The following is a 25,463-nucleotide window of genomic DNA, read 5'->3' as shown; positions in this document are numbered from 1 at the left end:
TATAAAAGAGAAACAAAGCCCATAAACCTTTACTTAGACTGACCAAGGAAAACAGAAGATACAAATTACCAAAATCAGGAATAAAAGCAGGCATATAACTATAAACCACAGAACTTAAAAATATTGTAAGGGAAAAATAACATGAACAATGTTATGCCAACAAATTAGACAACTTAGATGAAATGGACAAATTCATATAAAGACACAAATTACCACCAATGACTCAAGAAGAAATAGAAAATCTGACTAATTCTATCATAAGTAAAATGACTGTATTAGTTTTAAAAAGCTTCCCACAAGTAAATCAGGTCCAGAAGACTTCACTGGCAAATTCTATCAAATGTTTAAAGAAGAAATCATACCAATTCTGAAGAGGAGGAAAGAATACTTCTCAACTCATTCTATGAGGCCTGTATTCCCCTGATACCAAAGTCAGACAAAGGTATCACAAGAAAACTACAGAAAAGTATCGCTCATGAATATATACACAAAAATCCTACCAAAATATTAGTAAAATGAATTCAGAAACATTCAAAAAGGATTATTTACCATGACTGACTGGAATTTACCCCTGTAATGCAAGGCTGGTTTAACAACTGAAAATCAATGAATATAGTATACCATATAAATAGAAGAATAAAACCCACATAATCATCTCAATAGATGTAGAATGTGCATCTGACAAAACTCAACATTCATTCACAATAAAAATTCTCAATCACATAGGAATGGAAGAAAACTTCTTCAAGATGATAAAGGGAATTTGAGAAAACTCAGAACTAACATCATACTAATGGTGAAAGTCTGAAAGCCAACACTGTACTGGATGTTCCAGCCAGTAAAATTTAAAAAAAAAAGAAATTAAAAGCATACAAGTTAGAAAGAAAGAAGTAAAATTGAGTTTATTTGCAGACAATATGATCCTGTAAGTAGAAAATCCTAAAGAGTATATAAAAACAACTAGAACTAATAAACAAGTTTAACAAGGCTGCAGGATATAAGGCCAATATACGCAAATCAATATTTCTATATACTAGCAAGACAGTCCAAAAATAAATTTTTAAAAATTTAATTCACAATTGCATTAAAAATTAAAAAACACTTGGCAAAAATTTAACAAAAGAAGTACAGGTCTTGTACACTAAAATCTATAAAACACTATGGAGAGGGCTTCCCTGGTGGTGCAGTGGTTGAGAGTCAGCCTGCCGATGCAGGGGACACGGGTTCATGCCCCGGTCCGGGAAGATCCCACATGCCGCGGAGTGGCTGGGCCCGTGAGCCATGGCCGCTGAGCCTGCGCGTCCGCAGCCTGTGCTCCGCAACGGGAGAGGCCACAGCGGAGAGAGGCCCACGTACCGCAAAAAAAAAAACACTATGGAGAGAAAGTAAACAAGATTTAAATAAATGGAAAAAGAATCCCTGTTCATAGATTAGGAAATTCAATATTGTTAAGATGGAGATTCTTCCTTAATTATTTTATATACTCAATGCCAATCCCTATCAAAATCCCTAAAAAATTGAAAAGCTGATCCTAAAATTTATATGGAAATGTGAAGGACCTAGATTAGCCAAAACAATTTTAGAAAAGAACAAAATTGGAAGACTTATGATACAGTATTTCAAAACTTACTATAGAGCTAAAGTAAACAAAGCAATGTATTAGTGAAGGACAGGCATAGATCAATGTAATTAAATTAAAGACTACAGAAATAAACTCCTACACTTATGGTCAAATAATTTTCAACAAGGTGCCAAGGCAATTCGATGGGAAAAGGACAGTCTTTTCAACAAATGGTGCTGGGACAATTAGTTATCCCTCTGAAAAACAATGAACCTACACACTTACCAAATACTCATTTACAAAAATCAACTCAAAATGAGTTATAGGCCTAAAACTTTCAAAAGCAAACACAGGAGAAAATCTTTGTGACTTGGGCTAGGCAAAGATTTCTTATAGATGACAACAATATGACAGTCCATAGAAGAATAAAAACATGATAAACAAGATAGAAGATATATGAATGGCTAATAAGCACATGAAAACTGGTCAGCGTCATTAGCAGTCTTTAAGAAACTGCAAACTAAACCCACAATGATACACTGACACATTCGCACTAAAATAGCTATAACTGAAAAGACTGACAATACAAGGTTATCAAGGATGTGGAGAAAGTGGAACCCTCATTCACTGCCAGTGGGGATATAAAATAGTACGCCACTTTTGAAAAGAGTTTGGCTATTTCTTAAAAGGTTAAACATAAACTTCCCATATGGTTCAGCAATTCCACTCCCACCCAAGAAAACTGAAAACATACAAAGACTTGTATGCAAATATCCATAGCAGCATTATTTATAATAGCTAAAAACTGGAAACAATCCAAATATCCATTAATTGGCGAGTGGATAAACAAACTGTGGCATATTCATTAAAACTGAATATTATTCAGCTCAAAAAGAAGTCAATTATTGATACATGCTACAACATAGACAAACTTCAAAAACCTTATGCTAAGTAAAAGAAGTCAGATGCAAAACACTGCATATTGAGTGATTCCATTTACGTAAAATTTCCAGAAAAGACAAAGCTATAGAGACAGAAAATAGTTGCTTGAGGTGGTGGTGGGGAAAAAAAGAACTGACTACACACTGCCATGGGGAACTTCCTGGAGTTGAAGGAAAAGTTCTTTAACTGGGTTGTGGTGATGACTGTACAACCTTTTCCATTTATAAAGGATCACTAAATTGCACTTAGAATGAGTACACTTTATAGTAGAAAATTATACTTCAATGAACTATTTAAAAACTGGCAATAAATAAGTGCAATTTAACTGAGAGATTTGTGGAGATTTACCACAGACAGAAAGGAGACACTAGATGTTTCTTTTATAGAATAACTGCTGAAAAGCTCACACAGTAAATCTTATCCTCAATGCCCCAAGGAAACACTACAAGATTCCAAGGGCAAGAGAATTATAGTTAGATAGTTCTCATATAAGAAATGGCTCTTGACTCCAATGGCCTACCAATGAAATACAGTGACTAGCTTGAGTGTTACAGCTGCATCTCATTACCACTAAAAGACATAAAGAGATAAAATACAGGATTTCAGCAGTTTAACCTGACAAAGGAAAAGAAAATGAGCCTGTATTAGTCAGCTCAGGCTGACATAACAAAATATCATGGGCTAGCTGCCTTCAACAACAGAAATTTATTTTGTCACAGTTTGGAAGCCGGTGCCAGCATGGTCAGGTTTGGGTGAGGGCTCTCTCCCTGGCTTGCAGACAGTCACCTTCACATCACACAGAAAAAAAAAGAGCGAGAGAGAGAAGAGGAGAGTGCAAACTCTGGTGTCTCTTTTTATAAGGGCACTAATCCCATCATGAGGGCTCCACCCTCATGACCTCATCTAAACCTAATGACCTCCCAAAGGCCCCATCTCAAAATACCATCACATGAGGAGTCAGGGCTTTAATATATGAATTTTGGGGGGAACACTATTCAATCCACAGCAGAGTCTTTAATCATAACTATTAACTAAAGATTTTTCTGCAACTGTCCATAAGAAACTGCAAAAAAAAAAAAAAAGTTAATTTATGTCTAAGGACATCTACACTAATAATATTCTCAAGCCCTGCTGAAACTGTGTTCTCTATATCTGAACCAAACTTCTCTCCCTTTTCTGACCAAAGAAACTAGTATGCCATTTTAAAAATTTTATGTAGACATGGGAACAGACAGGACTAAGTGTACCAAATTATACTTGCCACTTCTTTCTATGTAAGCATACTTTTTGCCCTGCGCTTATAATTTGAAAGGGGGAGGGGACCAAAATACTTTTATTGCCTTTAAATGGGACTCCAAGCTGTTTCTAGGTTCCTCTTAACACATTTCAGCCCCTTAGTTACTATTTTAACAAAAGCCTAACATTCTTTCCTAAACATCTTAATTGGTTAAGAGCTTCTGCTGTTTGCCACAAGCAGTCACTTTAAGTCATTGATGAAAGCAGTTTGCACATCAGCACAACCTGAAATCAGTTTCCTTTATCAACCAGCTGGGCTTAAGAAACAATCGTGAAGATAATTCTCCAATTCAAGGAGAACCAAGTGCAATGCCCTGCATGACAGTGATCTACCATGCACCATGAATGCACCATGAATTTATAGGCAATAAAGAAAAAACCAAATTGCCGTGAGTAAGCACTTCAACAGCTTTTTGCTTCACAAATCATTCTCATTAGCACTTCTTGCAAGGGTGAACTCCAACAGCAAGTTGGGTAACACACCCTTTCTCCAAAGCACCCATCATTTAATTCCGTGTTTCCAGCAGCTGGCACGGGTCATCAAAGCAAGCCAGTGGGTCACTACGTTAAATGCAGGCTTGAATGGACTCTGTTCTTCTAGCTGTTCTGACACAGGGAAAGCATTCATATGAGTTCCAAATTTTCAGCCAGAGGGAAAAATATTCTTTCTATTTTTAACATAAAAAGGGAAAAAAATACTCAGCAGGTTTAAGGCAAGCAACTTTACCACCTGGCATGAGAAAACAAAACACTGGGAGAATGAAAATGCTGTCGTGTATCACATACAGGCGTCCTTTAATGCTCTCAGGAAGAAATCTTGGTGCTCACAGAGAGCTCACCTATAGCAAACAGGATTTGTATGCTCTCTTTTTTTTAACAGACAGCCAGGCTACATTTTACAAGAGCCATACTCTGTAATTAGAGATATTCTGATCTACAGATTGACAGGAATTTGAAAAGATGCTAGAAGCTGAGTAAGAATGGACAGACGCCTTTTAGGGAGAATTGTGAAAACTGAAAACACTTACTTATAAAGTGGTTGTGTATATATGACAGTCTTTGATTTCTATGCCATGTCTTTTTTATTTTTTCTTTTTGTCTTCATTTCAATGATTTCATTTTAATTATTTGGTTAATGAGTTTTATTATATTAAAATGTAAACTTCAGAGCAGTGCTGTGCTGTTTAATGAAATGTAAGCAACCAATGAAGCCACAAGAGGCCAAGAATTGGCTCTCTGGAATCTGACTGCATATTTGCAATAATCCGTGGAAAGTCATCTCAACTATTCTGGGCCTCAATCCATGCCACACGGAAGATGAACAAGACCCTAAGGGTCACTGACACACAATTACCATGTCAAATAATAACATACCCTTTTAGTAGGTATCCTTTACAATTCCAAATAAACTGATTTTTGTTTTCAAATTAGACTACTTGTCATTGATAAGTGAGGTGTAAAATAAGCCTGGATCATCAAGTTCTGGAGTTTAACAATTTAAAACTAGACAAGTTAAAAAGAAAGCCAGTGAAGAACAAGATAGTTAATAAAAAATATAAAAGTATAGACTAAACCTCTAGAATATGTAATCATGTATTTTCTCTCTTGTGAGTAGATGGATCACCGCTCTTTTGGGAAAGGACTAAGAAAGTATGTCAAACTGTTAAAAAACAAAACAAAACTTTTATGCAGCTAAAGATACTTAAAATTTTAGTTCTGTTTGTATTTAGTATCCTTCTTTCAAGACGTTCAAGGTATTTAACGGAGGTTATTTTTCTTAAATTTACCAGCTCTGTGCAAAATAATAAAGGCCATATTTTTATCTTCTTATGTTTATCTGGAAAGAGCTTTAATAGTTTCATAATCCATAGCCAAGATTAATACACCATTAAAAAAAGAAAATACACAACACACACACACACACACACACACACAGGAGACTTCTCCTAGATCCCAACTCTTGAGAATCCACAGGTTAGGCTTGATTCGTGGCAGAAAATCATATAATGTGTGTAAGTAAACTGCTCTCCCCACAGAGTTGAAAAAAATTATCTATTTGACTTTGCTGAATAATATAACTTTATTACTAATTGTGGTAATAACGTTCTGCCTAATTTTGGGAGATCTTGCAGAAGTGAATTTTAAGAAATGTCCTTTGAAATTGAAAGGATGTTGTTTGATGTATGAGAATAAGATAGGTTAGAGAACAAAGGCAGCAGACTTGAGGATGAGATGTGATCCAAACAAAGCGAGAGAGAGGAAAGAGATGTGAGAAAAATGAAATATCTCAGTAGCCACAGAATAAAGTCATCATCATCTATCAAACGGATGTGTGCACATTACACTCACTGCACATTAATCTAATGTTAAATAACAAACCCCAAATAGGAGTCCATACCACTTCTACTTAGGATGACTTTTCTTGACAGGTTGGCTTTTCAACCAATCAGGCTCCTGTGAATTCAGCTTGGTGGAACAGAGCTCTGCCACCCTGTCACTGCTGAGGAGTCTCTGAGAACTCTGTGGACTCAGGTTCTCCAATAATCCACAACTACACACAACAGACATCACAGATGATGGTGCTGATGTGCTTACGAATACTATGTGAGGGAAACAACCCCACTTTCACAACTGAGCGATGATTATTATTATATATACAGCTGTGGTCAAGAATTTTCTATTTTAAAATTGTAGTAATAGAAGAGTGGGTGGGTAGTGAGGGAGAAAGAAAGGGAACAGAAAAAGAAGAACACCTGAGAATCAAAGACATCTTACAGAAGCATCAACAGCCAGAAAGAACACATTCCTGGGGTTCAGTGTTATCTACTCTATGCCAATAATCGTAGGACGAGAAACATCCCTCACACCAAAAACTAGGTAAGAAAATGTGTAGCTGCCTACTGCTGATGTCAAGGGGATAGGGTCACAATACTCTCAGTATGACTCTGCTACTAGTACAGGTAAAAAGGAATTACACCCATATTTTAGTTTGTAACAATAGGTGAAAGGGCCAAGTTCTAACTAAGGGTAAAACTATCTAATATTAATCATGCTTTTGGCAACTGAATTTAAAAAACAGATACACTAGAGAGAAGAGAAGGGCTTCTGCCTCTAGAAAACCAATACCAGGGAGGCAGCTTTAAGTCTGGAGGGGTACTTTGGGCTTGCAAGGTGAGTCCTGGCTCACAAAGAGCTTAGCAAAGAGATATCCAAGTAGAAGAATAAAGGTAGAAAAGTAATGAAGAAACAAAATTTCTGGAGCTTGAAGCAAAAAAGGGAAGCCAATTTAGGACCATGAAACAGAACTAGTTACTAACAAGTGGGCAGTCCCATTTTCTTGCAGCTCTGCAGAAAGTCTGCTTTTGTGAGGTCACTGGAGATCTCTGACTGATAAGTCCCAGATGGAGGTACAGAGGGACATCCACCATCACAGCACTACAACGTGCCAGCACGCAGTCACGTTCAACAGAAAAGAACCGTCTACTCATCAAAAATCCTATCTATGGGCACAAGGTTTGAGATGCTTGACCTTATAATGTTTAAACAAAGAAGCGTGTAGGAAAGGAAGGCATTAGGAATCAGGAGAAATAGTACTGCTAGGTAGAAAAATCCAGTATTTGAAGGAGACATGGATTTGAATCCCTGTGTGATTTGGAGGGGAAGTTCATTTCTTCCAGTTTTACAGTTTTTCCACCTATAAAATGGGAATAATAATACCTATTATAATCTATATGCCATCGAGGGGCCACTTGCCCTTGTTATTTTCACAAGACTGCTTTAAATCCCCAATTAGTCTAGGAGAAACACTGTTTTCCTAAGATGTAAGCAAATTCTCAGGAATTTACTCTCTCATGACCTCTTTAGACTCTGGCCTCTGGTGCTCTCAGGAGCTTTCTCTGCTCTGCCTGAAGGACTTTCAGACCCCAAACTGCCTCCTCACCAGTTTCCCCAGATGGAGCACTCCAGCCAAGCATTCCAGAGTTTTACTGACACCGAGTATCTGCAGTCATGAGCTGGGAATGTACTGCAGAATGCTGTGCCCTTACATAAATTCATTCACTTCCTCTCCCTCTTACCTGTTCTCCTCACCCCCTTTCCTCCTGAACTAGCTCCAGTTTTTCCACTTCTATGGTGCTAGCAGCTTCCCCCTCCTCTGAACCCCAGCACTGGCCAACAACCAAGCCTGGGGACACAGACTCAGTCTCTACCCCAAAGACTTATCAAAGTATTTTCCCAATAAACATAACTTTCTTTTTCAGAAAATTCTGACACCAGCTGTTGGAGCTCTGCTATTTTCTCCACTTGCTCATGTGACTCTGCAGGACCGCTGTGTGGAATAACCGAGACAAAGAGTAGATGCCAGCACAATGACCTGAACTAACTAGTAGGCTGCCTTTATAATGGTGATGATGCTACATTAGGTCCCTGAAGAGATCACACCTACACCAACCAGGAAGACCAATTACTTCCAAAGGGACGACCTTTGACTTTGGCTGATGAAATCCATAACATTTCATCACAAGATAAGAAGGCCTCAATCTGTCTTCAAAAACACAACCACCATGATAGATGACCGAGTTTGTTGACTTGTCACAGCAGTGTTTCTGCCCCCTTCCAAACACACAGTCACAATATGCAGCCTAAGAGACAAGACAGGTTCAATGCTGTGAAAGCCTCCTTTGATTAACCCAGTATTAGAAGGAGAGAAATTCTGAAGTACTGTTTCCCCCAATCCTTCTGGAAGCTGTCACTTTAATTTTAGATTTCCTCCTTCTATTTACATGTAGTTTTGTTTTATGTTAAAACTCAAGGTTTTCTTCTATACGTCAGTCTTTAACAGGGCAAAAAGCTCTTCCCCATTCTCAGAACACAAAACGTACACACCCCACCTAAAAGAATGCAGATTACCATGAGGATGGAGCTGGTCTTCCTCAGGAAATTCTCATGGGCTTGGCCTCTGTGTTCCCACCAACAAGATTTGGCCTGGCAGATTATATGCTCTCAGCTGGTTATAACTGCCTTTGGGCAACAGCACAGGAAGTCTAGGCATCTTGCTAGGATTCTCACACTCTAAGCAGTAAGGCCCCTAGACCTACGCTAGGTACTATAGATGATTAAAAAGCTGTAGTGTTTCTAGGCATTTAGGACTCATTTCCCCCAAAATGCCAAGAAGTTGGAAGACAAGGTTCTGTGCACACATGAACATAAACACTCAGAGAAGGCAGCTCGCAGTCCTGACCCTGGGTAGCAATAATGAATGCAATACTGTTATATACACAAACCTGCAGGATTACAATTGCCAGCTGCCATTCATTAAAGGTGAATGAACAGGAACCTGAATGCAATCAAGTGAATGAATGTCAGTCTGAGACCCTCTATCTATCCCTCAAAGCTGTTTTAATATCAGCTCAAGCCTAAATGGAATTCTAGGTTATATCTGAAAAGAAAAATGTGAGGACAGGGTCAATTTCAGAAGGATCAAATCTAAGGGCAGCAGTAAGGTCTTTCTGAGATTATTGTCAAGGGGCTGAAACTCTTATTAGGAGAGAACAAAAATTATATGTCTCAGAAAATAGGAAGATATGACACAAAAACGTTTTATTCCCAAAGGATTTCACTGAAGTGGAACTAAAAGCTCCAAGATTCTGGCCCCCAGTTTTCTTAACAGGGAGACCTACAAATTAGCTCGTCTCTGTTCAGCAGCCCTGTGCTGAGTTTACCCTCCTGTGCTCATAATGTTACCTCGGTGAGCTTACTAACAAGGGACAGTCACGAAGATCCACCAGGAAAGAAAACGGCTATATAAGGCATTACGACCAAAGGTGACACTTACTAGTCTAGGCTTAAATCAGTTAACCTAATTAACCACTTTTCCTTAACTGCAAAGCCTACAGCACATCTCTTACCTTCCTCAAAGCTGGTCTTCTTCTGCCTCACTAGAACACGGAAGTTTTCAGCAGGATTCACACTTCCAACCTAGAACACACCCACAGACAATGAAACTGCAGGTCACTTCTCTTTTTGGCAGCACCCAGGCAAGACAAGACAGCTTAATGTAATAAGTGTGTTCTCATAAAATAGAGGCAAAGACAAAGTGAAGGCCCTTTTCTGTTCATTTTCATTTCTACGGATCTGTTAAAAGCTAGTGGATTCCGGTGGTCAAAGGGCTGTCCTCTGTCCGTATTTTCACTTACCTCTCCTCATGCAAACTGACTTCTTTCCGGATGGGTCAGAAGTATGACCCAAGGCACCCAAGGCACCAGGCGGCCCAGTTTGAAGGCTTTATGTGGCAGACTGCCTGTCCATCCTGACACCCAACCAGTTAGGAACGGGAGGATTCTGCAGTGCAGGGTCAGTTCAGAATACCTTTGTTCCACTAAGATGACACGAGAAATAACAGCCTGATGCTTAATTCACTGAACTGTCCTTCCTGGGGGCTGCTGCTGACCCTCTGGCATTGAAGTTTTGGTAGACTATTCAAACATGCCCAAACTAAACATGTCCCCCAGAGTAAAAGCAAATCAGTGCTAGGTGGCAAAGTTTCAAAGAAGAAAAGCTCTGCCACACTATACGGCACTTTCTGATCATACCTATGTCTTTTACCTTCCGATCCCAACCTTAATAGGGCTTAAGTTCAGCTCGAGGGGGAGAAGACAATGGGATTCTACAACGGCTGGGAAATGTTGGTACAAAATGTACTAAAGTTTCCAGTCAACTCTGGTATATAGCAGTCAGAAAAGCTCCCAGAATAAATAAGGTCATGATGTTTTTTCCTTTACTACAAGACATTGAAATAAAATCCAAATCATTTTTCAGACATTCAGTTTTTCTGAGAGCATTACTTTTCAGGTGGGGAAAAGGTATGCCCTAGGGCTAGCTATCCTTCCTAGTATATTTGGCTAGTAGTAAGGGACAATTTTTAAGATCCACTGATTCAAAATAATGCCACTTAAAACAAGGCAATATGTTCCAAGTTCCAAAAACCATCCCATTAAATAAAGAAGATCTCAAGTGTCAAAGGATACCTGGTTTGGGGAAATCCTAAACTAGCGAAAACTGTTATGAAGTTGTATATTAGAAAAAAGAGAATTATACTCTTAAAGCTTACATACTTGGAGATTAAGACTCGTATCATTAACCCCCCCCCCCCACTTATCCTACCATTGTGACTAAACAGAAAGCTGCAAAATGAAGTTACCAAAAAAACTCTACGAAAGTGATGTTTCACGCTCTATATACTATATAGTGCTCTATGTACTATATATCAATATAAATAATTCTATAGGTAATTCACTGACAATAATTAAAGGAAAAAGTGTGGGATGGACATGTATGGCTTATATGTTGAAAGGACCAAGGAAAGTGCTACGTTAAAAGACTAACAAATATTGATGCAATCTCCCCAAGCCCCAACCTTCCTGAAAGAGGGGAGCATACCCGACAAGTTCTGCTTACACGGGTGACACTGCCTTCAGCCAGGCTGGAAACACTAAAGTGGGCTTCATCTCCCTCGGTCTTCAGTTTTTTAGAGGTGGGTCCCTCTTCATGGCTGGAAAAGAAATAAATGTTTGGGTTTTTTTTTTTTCTCTCCCCTTAAAACTGAACAAACAATACAAAACCCAGAATTGCTAATGTGAAAAGTATAAATTGATTTTTCAAGACTCAAAAAATAAGCAGCTGCACTTAGTCCTCCTTTACAAACGGCTGCCTCCCTTTCCCACCCTCTGGACCCCTGACAGCCTGACTGGAGCAGCCCTGGCTTTGTTTCCAGCAGTAGGGAAATCAGAATTAGCAGCTGCATCACAAAGCCCTTTCAAAAGATGAAACTGCAAGCACAGATAATGGAAACTTAGCATTTCAGTATGAAACCCATTTACCCTTCAGTTATTATTTGCTAGTTTCTGCCTGAGAATTGATAGCTATTAGCTTTCCATGTACATAGAAGACCTTTGTGTCTAATAACCTGTCTTCTTCATCGTGTATGTGAGAGCTTTATAAGCTTCTACTTACAGCTGTCAAAACTTACTAGACAATCCTCAAACATGCAAGAGCTTGCTCTTAGAGAAGTCTTAAACTATAAAAAACCACTTTCAAAAGAAAACTTTTAATCTGTGCCTTTATAAACCTAATTCTGTCTTGGGCAATATGCTAACAGAGTCCAAAAGCATCTGTGTGATAAGGGAAAGAGGAAGTATATCAAACATCTTGCTTCAAGTAACAAGCAGGCTTTAACAGCCTGCCTAAAGTCAAAAGGAGGTCAAGTCAATTGCAAAGGAGAAAAAAAATTCAAAGACTCTGCCCATAATCTCCCTTAAGATGCTGAACACAAGAGATTATGAAGATTTTTCTCCCAGACAAATAATCAATCTGGGGCAAAAGCAGCTATCAAGAAATGGCTGAATGAGAAGGGAAATTAGTAACTAAGAGTACTATTAGTAACTATTTCTAAATGTGATGTTTTTATTCAAAAGCCCAACTTTCAAACAGTGAGGCTTGAAGAGGTTATCCTAAAAATAAAGCAAAGTAAGACCTAAGTTAGCTTATTCAATGGTATTTCAATAATGAATCTCCTCTTACAGCCAGATGAAAGAACTAAAGTAATCATTACGGCCTTACAAACAAGAATTAAGTTTTATTACTTGACATCTTTCCCATTCACCACTTGCCTTCTTCCTTTTGAGAAGTAAACAAGAGATAAGGGGTGAGTCATTCAGAGCCCTTTCCTTCAAGGAGAATAAGAAATAAACACACAAAGCCTTGGTGCAAGAATGGAGGGAAAATGCACAAACCTGAGGCAGCATGAAATTCTATCAGAATTTGAGTTCTTTTAAAAAAAAAAGTCACAGCCACTTCAGTTAACCTTTGCCGGTTCTTCCCAAGAGAAAGACAACATGGTACTGCTGAAGATTGGGAGGAAAAAGACCCAGATTCTAGTCTCAGTTTTGCCACTGGCTAGCCCTGGAATCTTACACCTTCTTGAAGGTATTGACTGTGTATTAATTTTTGTATGTCTAGAGTTTAGAGTCTAGTGAGTTACTGTTCTCTCTGATCTTCAGTTTGTTCCTCAGGAGAACACTACAACAAAAAGTACCATATCAACTATTCACGTATTCTCTTCCAAAAATACAAATTAACTTATATAGTGGTATTAAGAGGCATTAAACATACAAAGCACTATGCTAAGTTCCGTGAGAATACAAGGTTGAATCACATGAAGAATTTCTTAAACCCTCCCAAATAAGATTCTAGAGAAGGAAGAATAAGGAGACATATATACTAATTCGCCAGAATTGGGCAGGTAAAGGCAAGTCCAGAAAATAGCAGAAAGTAGTGAAAATTTAATATGTTTAATAATCTCAAGATTGAATCATTTAACAGGATTTAATTAGGAATTTTACATATATTAAACTCATAATGTCTATCTGAAGTGGGAAAGCATAATGACTCTCATCCCCAAATTATCTATGAGGGAGCTGAGCTCTGGAAGGTACACATTATCCATGCAAGGTCACAGGAGACACAGAAATGTTAACAGCTGCTGCATTTGGATGTTGGGACCCTGGATAATTTGTTGTTCTTTCTCCTCTTCTCCTTTTCGTTCATATATGAGTATAAATCTTTTTTTTTTTTTTGCAGTATGTGGGCCTCTCACTGCTGTGGACTCTCCCGTTGAGTAGCACAGGCTCCGGACGCGCAGGCCCAGCGGCCATGGCTCACAGGCCCAGCCGCTCCGCAGCATGTGGGATCTTCCCGAACCGGGGCACGAACCCATGTCCCCTGCATCGGCAGGCAGACTCTCAACCACTGCGCCACCAGGGAAGCCCGAGTATAAATCTTGTAATTCATTTATTTAGCCACACAGTTACCTAATACTTACTATGTGTGGACCCCTAAATTAGGCTCTAGATTCTAAATATATAAAAGTTAATAATCATCACCTTCAAGAAGTTCAGCCAAATAAAAAAGATAAATATATAAACAGGCAATTAACAAAATATTGTGGGAAGCAACATATCCCTTTGAGAGGAAAGCAGGCAGCTATGTTGGGCTGGGGCATGAAGTGCAAGCTGGGAAGTAGTGAGAGATGAGGATAGAAAATATCTAAATTGTAGACACAAACCCTGAGGAAAGAAAGTGGTTCTCCAGGTAGCTGGACAGACATTTCTCTTCCTTCTGCTTATCTGGGTTTTCTCATTTGTGTAACAGAATTTGGTCTTAAGCTGAAGGTAATGGAAAGCCATGAAAGCAAAGGTTTTTAATCAGGCATCCAAGGATGACATCAAGGAATCTGTGAACCACGTAAAACTACATGCAAAATTGATTATGTTAGGGCATTTTCCTGGGGAGAAGGTTCACAGTTTTTATCAGATTATCCAAAGGGTCCATCACACACAAACACACACAGATTAAGAATCACTGCATTAAAGAATTTTAAGCAAGGGAACGATGTGATCAGATTTGCTTTTAAAAACATCACTCAGATAGCAGAATGCAGAATGGATGGGAAGGGGCTAAGACTGGAATTAGGGGAAGCAGTCAAGGGGTTATCTCAGTAAAGCAGCCTAAAATGAAACCTACATAAAAGCAATGGCAGTGGGCAATGCTAGTAAGAACTAACTTACCATCGGTCACGAAGCCAAGCACACAAGTCAGCTATTGTTATTGTCCCTTTACAATTAAGCAAACCAAGGCTCAAAAGGGCCTGACCTTGTCTAAAGCACTCAGTAAGGGGTCCACAGCCAACTCTGGACTTTTAACCACTCTCCTGAACAGCCTCCTAAAAGGCAGGCATTTGTTATCACAACTTGGCACAGAGCAACTTGCCAATTTTAACCACTATTAAAAAGAAATACTTGAGGGACTTCCCTGGTGGCACAGTGGTTAAGCATCTGCCTGCCAATGCAGGGGACATGGGTTCAAGTCCTGGTCTGGGAAGATCCCACATGCCGCGGAGCAAATAAGCCTGCGTGCCACAACTACTGAGCCTACGCTCTAGAGCCCACGAGCTATAGCTACCGAGCCCATGAGCCACAGCTACTGAGCCTGCGCACCTGGAGCCCGTGCTCTGCAACAAGAGAAGCCACCGCAATGAGAAGCCTGCGTATCTCAATGCAGCCAAAAATAAATAAATATATAAATGAAAAGAAAAAAAAAATTAAAAAAGAAATACTTGGGTTTTGATCCAAATCAATGCTATTAGCCACTGTACTAACCTGAAGCAAAAGGAGTGAACTTGAGGTAAATCTAATACAACTTGGTAAGCCAATTAGATGTGGGGAGTGAAGAAAAGGGATGACTCCCTGGAAATTAGGTGTCATTCACTGAAATAGAGAATCACAGCATGAAGAGGGGGTTGAAAGGAGTGTGGAAAGAGAATGAAGGTGATGAAGTCACTTCTGGACATACTGAACTTGAGTTATCTGTAGACACTTAAGATCCAGTGGATAAGATGGAAGTATACTAGGATAGACAAGATTTTTAGTTATTTTTGGAGACCCATATGTGAAATATTGATAATAAAGGTCTTAGGACGTGCAGTCTGGCATAATCGTTGAGAGTGTAAGCTCTGGGGTCAAACTGCTTGCGTTTAAATCCATCCCCATCGCTTAACCAGCTGTGATACTGAGGAAGTTTCTTATCTCCTCTAAGCCTCAGTGTCCTCAGCTTTAAGATGAAGTGAATAAAAGAATCTACTTCATAAGATGGCCAAAAGGATGCAAACAGATAATACATACCTATGTCCAATAAATGTCAGCTCTTTCAGAGGAGGAGTCCTACAAAACATCAACATTTAAGGTTGGTGGGGAAAGAAAAGCAGCCCCCAGAGGAATCTGAGAAGGAGCCTGTCAAAGGTTTAGAGAGAAAAATCTGGAGAATCTGAAGTTAAGGAAGACATACGAGTTTCAAGAGGGAAAGGATAACTGACAATGTCATGTGCCACAAAGAGGTCAAGAAAGAAAAGGGGGCTTCCCTGGTGGCACAGTGGTTGCGAGTCCGCCTGCCGATGCAGGAGACACGGGTTCGTGTCCCGGTCCGGGAAGATCCCACATGCCGTGGAGCGGCTGGGCCCGTGAGCCATGGCCGCTGAGCCTGCGCGTCCGGAGCCTGTGCTCCACAACGGAAGAGGCTGCAACAGTGAGAGGCCCGCATACCGCAAAAAAACAAACAAAAAAAAAAACGAAAGAAAAGGACTGCCATGCTTAAGTAAATCCAGCAGTTGGTGTCTTTTATTTTATTTTATTTTTTTTGCGGTACGCGGGCCTCTCACCGTTGCGGCCCCTCCCGCTGCTGAGCACAGGCTCCGGACGCGCAGGCTCAGCGGCCATGGCTCACGGGCCCAGCCGCTCCACGGCATGTGGGATCTTCCCGGACCGGGACACGAACCCGTGTCTCCTGCATCGGCAGGCGGACTCGCAACCACTGTGCCACCAGGGAAGCCCAGTTAGTGTCTTTTAGAAGACCAGTTTCAGGGCAGTGGTGGGGGCAGAAGGCCGAGCCAGTGAGTGCTAGGAAAAGAAGCAGTATAGGCTCTTTTGCTAATAAGCCTGGCTATGGAAGGAAAGATTATGATAACAGGTAGTAATTAGAGAGAGGAAACTGAGGGGATTACTTCATTTTCTTTTAGAGGAAAGAAATAAAATGTTAATGTGTGAAGGGAAAAGAGTTGGTACAGAGGGAGAAGCTGAAGATACAGAAGGAAGGAAGAAATTATCAGTGGACTGAGGTACCAGATGGGACAGAAATAGCATCACAGGACATAGGTGAAAGGATTAACTTGGGACAGGATGAGGTACCCTCTTCCACTGAGGCAGGAAAAAAGGAAGTAAAGGCAGATGCCATACAGATATGTTTTTAGGTAAGATGGGCCAGAAAACTGAGACGTTCCCGTCTATTGGCCTCTGTTTTCTCTGTGAAATCACCATCATGATCGTCGCCACTGCCGTAGTTGTTGAAAATGTGCTAGGGACAGGACTAGGATTTTGTAAATCATCTCTTCACAAACACTATATTCTTACTATGTGTTCGGCACTGTGCCATTCTAGGGTGACAACAGTGAATGGTGAACAGCATATATTACTCAACTAACCTGCATGACAACTCTATGAGACAGATATTCCTATTATCCCTATTTACCCATGAGGAAACTGAGGCTTAGGGAGGATAAGCACCTTGCAACTAAGGTCACACTGCAGAGCAAGGGGACCAACTCACACTGTCTTGACCCTGGAGTCTGAAGTCTTAGCCAGTAAAACCAGGTGAGGTTGGTCTCTGACAGTAAGTAGGGACTGGGGTCTTAGGGGACTTGAAAAAAGTAGAAAACTTTACACTATTTGCATATAGAGATAAAAAGAAATCAAGATCACATATTAGTTCCATAGGCAGGATCAGACCTCAAATGTCCCTATTCTCATGTAAGTTCTGTCCAAGAGATGCTACTTTCATTTCAAGGGTGTCCAGCAACATTAAGGGAAGCAATGCTTCTCTGTGATGAGGGTACTTTTCAGTGCATTTTTGGAATGCAGTGTGAGATGGTGCTTTTACCCTCTTGAACTGAAATCACTTCAACACTAGGGATTGAACAGGGTCAGCATGAATAGTAGATCTTCTCAAATATTCAGTGTTTTTATTGATAATGACAGTATTACTGCTCTGGGTTTTGACTACTGCCTTCCCTCCAAATAGTTTAAAGTCCTTTAATATCTGTGATTTTACTGTTATAATGTCTCTTACGATGAGCCTGTTTTTAGATGAAGGAACTCTCATAAAGGTAAAATTATTTAAACAAAATTAGATCAAGAGTGAAAAAGCTGGAATGAAAACTGGAGACTCCTAGCTCAGAGGTCTTTCCTTGGCCTCTGACACTTCCTGAACAGACATTTGCCCCTCCTCCCCATCTCAGCCCCTCATCTGTATAGTGGAAGTATGTACCCTGGATACAGGGATGCTGAATATACACAAAAACATAGCTGGTTGTTAGCAATCTTTCTTTCCCTTAGGGAGACCACCTGTAAAGCTGATTGGAGCCTTATCACAAAAATTGAGTGGCTGTAAGAACCCTGCAGAAGGACTCAGTCATTCTTGAATATAGGAGGTGCTCAATAAATATTTGTTAAATGTGTCATTTCTGCAGTTCTTAAAAACTAAGACTTCTGAGAAGGAAGAGTGGAGAATTGGGGTGTGCGTAGGTGTGTGTGTGCAAGATTATTCTCCGGCCCCCCACAGCTAATTTGGCTGTGTGGCAAAACAAACCCATTACGGGGTCAGAGAACAAGAAGCCTGGCAGGCTCAAGCTTCCTGAAAGTGAGAGATGGGAACAGGGCTGAAGGTGTAATCACAGCAGGGATCAAATCACAGAACAGCCTTCTGGGTCTAGCTGGTATGTTTTTTTTTAACCAGCTAATTTACAGTTTAATCAACAGGAGGAGGAGAAAATGGCCCACTTCTTTCCCACAATACCAGAAGGTAATCAAGATCATGAACTGGAGCTTTAATACACAGAGAGGGAACAGCCATATGACTGCAGAAGAGACTAAGGCAAGGCTGTCATGGGAAGAAAAGGACTCAGAATTTTACTGAACTGTTCTAAGATACGAATCCAGAGGGATCTAGGTAGATGAGGAAAGCAGAAGTAGATTTTTAGTGACAACCTTCCTATGTAGAAGAAGGCATGACAGACTAAAAAGAAACATAAAAGCCTCCAGGATGTGTTAGAAATGCACGAGAGAATCTTTCAATCCAATGATTGTTTTTTTTTTCTTTTCCCCCCAATTCTGACAAAGTTTAGGGTATTAACCTCTAAAAAGCCACCGAAAATGCAAACCTGTCTTTTCAACTTGGCAGATAATTCACTAAATTAACAATTTACAGAACCCTGTAAATTGAAGGTTTCTGGAAATTACTCAATACTGGTCCAATGGGGTATTTACAAATACAAGCTTTACTTTGTCAATACAGACACAGCCGTGGGAAGGAAATCAAAGAAAAAGGAAAAAAACTGTGATCTAAAACTGGATCTTGGAATGTAACCTAAAGAAATGAGTAGATCATTTTGATTTGGGAGGAAAAGTCACCAATAATAAAACCAAAACCTGGTAAAATCAATGTCATACACCCAAATAATTCTGGATAAGAACAGCTTCTTAAGGTTTGTTTTTGTTCTGCTTTGAATGGAAACTGATATAATTCTAAACAGACTTGATGTGGGGAAAAAACACTTAATAGCTACCTGAGAGCTTGATCTAAGGATATGAAAACCATTTTACAATCCTTAAACTACACCTCACTAATGGTATATCCAAGCACATCAACACAGTAACAGCACAACGAGGGCCAGGTTTTTCATTCTCCTTCCCATTTTCCCTCCCCAAATCTCACCGATACTCTCCCGACACCTTACCTCCAAAACGAAAAACCTTACGACTTTTACCCCTCTCCTCTCATCCTCAGCCCTTTACTTTAAAAATGTTAAAGTTCAGTCTTAGATATTCAAAGATTGTTTGTCTTCCTATATATATAATTCATCAAGAATCTGATGCTGATCAAAAAGTCAACAACCCCAAAGGTAGCTCTAATTTCTAGGTGCACAAGGATAAAATATATCTACAGTGGACAGATGTGAGAAACCAGGATTTCCAATGCAAGGCTCAAATAGCAAAAGGTTTCTTCCTCCCACCTTTGTGATTCCACAAACCCAGGTTGCAACCCTTAATGCCACAGCCCCTCTAAGACCACAACCAATCTTTGTGTTCCAGCGTCACACACAGTTCCATCGAGTACTCACTTATCTGGGAAAATGTCCTGAGCAGTCACTTGGTCCTTTTTCTTGAGGACTTCAGTCAGAGGGAAAAGGGTCTTTATTTTAGAGACAGGAACCTGACATTTAGCTGTCACCTCAGTGGGGGGATCCAGCATATTCAAAACGTGTTGCTGAATTGGGGGCAGAGGCTCCTGGGGGTGTAAAGCTCTGTGCAGCAGACACTGTGGAAAAGGCATAAGGATTTTAAAATGCAGGTGTAGACATCACACACAGCTTCATTACACTCTTCTGATCACGGATCCTCATTCTTTAATTTGGGAGGGTTATGGGATTCCTACCATATGTAAAAGACAGCAAAGAGGGTGGACCCAGAACCGCCTTGGTTAGCAGGACGTTGGTAATGTCTAAAAGCAACTGTAAAACAGATCTAAGCCTAGCAGTACCGTCAGCTGAAGCCCTCCTGGAAAGGAGCCTCATCTCATAAAAAGAGGCCATTGCTCTGACTATTTGGAGGATATACAAGGTTCCCTGAGATGCAATTCCAAAAGCCTCTGACAATCTGCGATGATAACTTTTTGGTTATAATCCTTTAACCTCCCTTCAGCATGCTGTGCTTTCTCCCTTGCACAACCTTAGAAGACAACCTAAGGTGGATGAATCAGATGCTGAAGGGGAGGTGCCCATGCTCAGTGAGTCCCAGGATGAACACTGTGGAAGAGATGAGACTACTGGTCTGTCCCAAAACTCCCCCGAGTGCCGAGCTTGGGCTATTCTCCACCCATCTACTCACTTCTGTCCATCTCCACTATACCACTCTTGTCCAGGCACCATCACCTCTCATGTGGGCTACCACAATCCCCTCCTAACTGGTTTCCCTGCATCCATTTTCACGGCTCTACTGTAGCTCAAGTCATCTTAACACAAGTTCCTTTCCATATCCTAAAGTCAACCCTAACACAGCCCCTGCATGCCTCCCTCCTCCTTGCTCAGCCCAGCCGCCCCGTTAGACTGGTTTCCTCCTGCTTCACGCACATGCCAGCTCACTCCAGACTTTGGGTCCTGTGCTTAACGCTCCCTCAGCCTCTTCTGCCTTCCCTTACATCTCAACAGAGCTGGCCCTTTTTAAAATCATTCTGTTCTTTGCTAAATTATCATCCCTTCTGAGAGGATTTCCCTGACACCGTATGAAGGAGCCCTTTACCCCCATGTTACCACCCTGTCATTCTCTATCATTAAACTTCTCTTATATTTCTTATCATTATCTAAAATTATCTCATCAATTTTTTAGTTTATCTGTTTGTTACCTCCACTTACCCCTTGAAAGTAGAGATCTTGTTTGTCTTGTCTACTGCTGAATTCCAAGTACTGAAAAGAGCACCCCACACATGATAAGCACCTAAAAGGTACTGGCTGAGTGAATAAAGTGCTCTTTCTCAGAACTCTACAGAAGAGGTGACAGAGGTGTCAGGAAGCAGCACCAGGAGTGGGGCCAAGATCAAGGCGAGGGCAGGTTCTCCGCTGCTCACACAGGTGGAGATCCGGACCGCAAGCCACTCCCATTCAATCACTGATACTGCTTTCAGACTACCAGGCCTTGGCAGTAGTGTTATCTGCCCAGAAAAGTAAGTATTCTAAAAGGAGTGCAGGAATGTAATAAAAAAATGAGATAACCGTTAAGAAAAAAAGAAAAAAAATGAAACTCTCAATTCATTGATGTTTAACTCCCCTTGCTAGCGGATAATTCCAAAATTAGGTTGGAGAACAAGGCTCCTATTCCCACCTTTGAACAATTTATATGTTAGTAATTGGAAAGAAAAAAATGGAGCTGAATAGCTCCTGCAATTTTAAAATTACTGTTTCATATCACAAGGTATATGATTTAAACTACTCCATGGATTGTTTTCGTACCCTGTAAAAATGGAAGCTAGACTTTTCGGTTCTAAAAAAATAAAGATACTTGGGCTTAAACAGTAAATGTCATCAAAGAGTCAATGTTCTACAAATTCAGAAAACCCTGAGGTACGTATTAAATAGCAATTTCCTCTAGAAATTTCATGTTCTGCTCCCAATTTCAAGAGACCAACCCCAAGCCTTCCTTCTCCTAGTAAATTCATTGCTTCAGAGCCTAACTCCTGCTTTCTTTCCCCTAATTACTCTACTTTCCCTGGAGCATCAATGACATTAGGCCTGTTTAATGAAAAGCAAAAGGCGAAACCACAAAGATCCCAAACCCTGTGAATCTACCCCAACCTTCTAATACATAATTCACAATTCACAGCGCTCACCTTCAGGTCAGTTATTAAAATACCAAAAACAGGACTTCCCTGGTGGCGCAGTGGTTAAGAATCCACCTGCCAGTGCAGGGGACATGGGTTCGAGCCCTGGTCTGGGAAGATCCCACATGCCGCGGAGCAACTAAGCCCGTGCGCCACAACTACTAAGCCCACGTGCCACAACTACTGAAGCCTGTGCGCCTAGAGACTGTGCTCCACAACAAGAGAAGGCACCGACCGCAATGAGAAGCCAGCGCACCGCAACGAACAGTAGCCCCTGCTCGCCGCAACTAGAGAAAGCGTGCATGCAGCAACGAAGACCCCAATGCAGCCAAAAATAAATAAACAAATAAATAAATTTATAAAAAAAAATAATAATAAAATACCAAAAACAGCTTACAAAGCCCTAAAGACGTAAGCAGAAATCCAACACCCAACATAGCAGACTACCTCGCAAATACTCTGGAAGATTCTATCTGTGATATCCAAGTGACATTTTTGGGAAAAGAATTCTGAATTCCAGGCAATTCTTTCAAATAGTGTCATCACCCATAAGTCAGTAATAAGGGACCCACAAGAGATGTTCTAAAGCATCATCCTCTCATATTTTCTTAAAGGTCACATTTTAGATAAAGCTAAGTAGGATAAAAATTCAATCAAAAAAATTCCAATTCATTTAAAAAAAAAAGGTTATGAGAAAGTGACACTTTTTAGTAGCTGAGAAGCTGAGATCTCAGTCCTCAAACTACTTAATTTCTCCTTTAAGCAACTGTTTTCCTTGATGTGATTTTTACAATTTGAAAAAGACTAGAGGAAAAACTGCAGGCCACTGGTGGCTAGCTTGTAAGTTACTAATATGTTGATTTCAGCAACCCAGTATCAATTATTTAAAAGGCAGTATTAACTGTACACTTGACAAAAGACATATTTTTCAGCATTTCTTTCCAAAATTAGAATTAAATTAACATCTTGCCAACAAGTTGATTACTAACCTCTCCCTCCTTCTGCCCCCTACTCCCAGCTCATTTACTCTTAGTTATAGCTATTTTAAAAGGAAAAAAAAAGTCTTCCTGGGTCCTACATCCTCCTGTAGCTTCCTGGATCCTCTCTCTCTCTCTTCCCTTCATCAGTAAAGGTTTCTCCTACAGGTACTGTAATCTGGCTAACGCCCCATCACTCTACTCCCACTGGGCCCTCAAAGTCATCAAAGACTTCACTACAAACCCCAAAGGCCCTTTGCCAGGCTCAGCTCTCTTCACCACTGTGCAACGTCTGATTTGTGATTCTTTCCTTTCCAACACTCTTCTAGTTCTTTCTGTCTCTCTGACCTTTTGGGGAGGGTGGAGGTAGGAACACTGTTTCATTTCTGGCAGCTTTTCTGTCTATCCCTAATTGTCCAATCATGGCGGTGTTCAGGACTTCATTCTCCCTCCTTCTCACTCAACAGACTCTCCCAGGTGACCTCATTCACTTCTGTTTCCACCTAAATGAAGAGGACTCTCAAATCTATACATTTAGTCCTGAACGCTCTCCTGGGCTCTGCACCCCTATTTCCAACTTCCCACTGAGTGTCTGTACTGGGACAGCCAACAGATAACTCAAATTTAACACTTGCAAGAATACATGAATTACCTTTTCTGTCTGTTCATTCTATATTCCTTATCATAATTAATGGTGATGTCATCCTTCCTGTCATCCAAGCTAGGATCCTGTTATCTTCAATTCCTATTTCTCATCAACCACCATCCAATCCCTTAAGTCCTATCTACTCTACCTTCTAAATTTTCTCCTCTCCACTCTCCGTCACTGCTTTAATTCAAGTCTTCCTGGGGGCCACTGCAAGTTTCCTAACTGGTCTCTAGTCCATTTCCCATGCCACCATCAGACCTGTTTTCTAAAAATCATGTCACCCGCCTGCTGACAAAATCCTTTAGTGATTACCCACTGCCTACAGGATAAAATAAAAACTACTGGCTCTTCATGACCTGTCTGCTACCTGCTACCTCTTCCACCATTTTCCCATAGAGACTATTCTCCAGCCAAATGGAACTATTTGTGGATCCCTAAATACATCACACTTCTTTGTGTTTTCTTGCTTTTGCATGTGCTACTTCTTTTGCCTGGCATGCCCACAGCACATCACACATTGCCTTTATTCCTAAATGAAATCTTCCTGAAGTCACTCACCTGCAAGAATCTCTCTTTCCTCTTATTCCCACAGTATTTTGTACCCACCACTATTGTGCCTATTGGTTTTATCTCTCTCTTCTCCTCTCACTCCTCTGGAGGGGTCCTTTCAGGTAATGAACTCATAGTATCACCAGCACGTGATACATTGTTAGTACTCAATAAATATTTGTTTTAGAAGAAGTGAATTCAATTTATACACACCCTAGCAATGATACTTCTTTATACAGACAGGCCATGTTAACAACTCTCCGAGGGGGACCTCCAAGATGGCGGAGGAGTAAGACGCGGAGATCACCTTCCTCCCCACAAATACATCAGAAATACATCTACATGTGGAACAGCTCCTACAGAACACCTACTGAACGCTGGCAGAAGACCTCAGACCTCCCAAAAGGCAAGAAACTCCCCACGTACCTGGGTAGGGCAAAAGAAAAAACAGACACAAAAGAATAGGGATGGGACCTGCACCTCGGGGAGGGAGCTGTGAAGGAGGAAAAGTTTCCACACACTAGGAAGGGTAGTAGGGGTAGGGGGAAGCTTCGGAGCCACGGAGGAGAGCGCAGCAACAGGGGTGCAGAGGGCAAAGTGGGGAGATTCCCGCACAGAGGATCGGTGCCGACCAGCACTCACCAGCCCGAGAGGCTTGTCTGCTCACCCGCCGTGATGGGCGGGGGCTGGGAGCTGAGGCTCCGGCTTCGGAGGTCAGATCCCAGGGAGAGGACTGGGGTTGGTGGCATGGACACAGCCTGAAGGGGGCTGGTGCGCCACAGCTAGCCGGGTGGGAGTCTGGGAAAAAGTCTGCACGTGCCGGAGAGGCAAGAAACTGTTGTTTTGCGGTGCGCGAGGAGAGGGGATTCCTTCCCCGTCTGCTGACAGAAGGCAGAGCACCGCCTAAACGAGCTCCAAAGAAGGCCATGAGCCGCGGCTATCAGCTCAGACCCCAGAGATGGGCATGAAACACTAACACTGCTGCTGCAGCCACCAAGAATCCCGTGTGCAAGCACAGGTCACTATCCACACCCCCAACCCCCCAGGAGCCTGTGCAGCCCACCACTGCCAGGGTCCTGTGATCTAGGGACAACTTACCCGGGAGAACAGACGGCGTGCCTCAGGCTGGTGCAATGTCACACTGGCCTCCGCCACCGCAGGCTCACCCCGCATTCCAGTTATAACTACTGTACCCCTCCCTCTCCACAGCATGAGTGAACCAGAGCCCCCTAATCAGCCGCTGCTTTAACACCATCCTGTCTGGATGGGAAAAGATGCCTGAAGGCGACCTACACACAGAGGCACGGCCAAATCCAAAGCTGAACCCCAGGAGCTGTGCGAACAAAGAAGAGAAAGGGAAATCTCTCCCAGCAGCCTCAGGAGCAGCGGATTAAATCTCCACGGTCAACTTGAGGTATGCTGCATCTGTGGAATACTTGAATAGACAACGAATCAT

At 41.2% G+C, this 25,463-nt stretch overlaps 1 protein-coding gene across 1 annotated transcript in view; it reads right to left on the bottom strand.

The window, feature by feature from the left end:
• The window catches only part of XRCC5 (X-ray repair cross complementing 5), a 97,899-nt gene that overhangs the window by 32,368 nt on the left and 40,068 nt on the right, over positions 1-25,463 (bottom strand). Inside the window, exons 14-16 of the mRNA XM_082841479.1 lie at positions 19,581-19,777; positions 11,255-11,348; positions 9,706-9,775 (exon numbers count right to left, since the gene is read on the bottom strand). Coding sequence (XP_082697605.1) covers positions 9,706-9,775; positions 11,255-11,348; positions 19,581-19,777 — 361 coding nt within the window. The remainder of the gene's footprint in view (positions 1-9,705; positions 9,776-11,254; positions 11,349-19,580; positions 19,778-25,463) is intronic.

This window comes from Leucopleurus acutus, assembly GCF_964270905.1.
Source record: "Leucopleurus acutus genome assembly, chromosome: 6".
Classification (NCBI taxonomy): Eukaryota; Metazoa; Chordata; class Mammalia; order Artiodactyla; family Delphinidae; genus Leucopleurus; species Leucopleurus acutus.
This window is presented reverse-complemented; position numbering and strand designations above follow the sequence as displayed.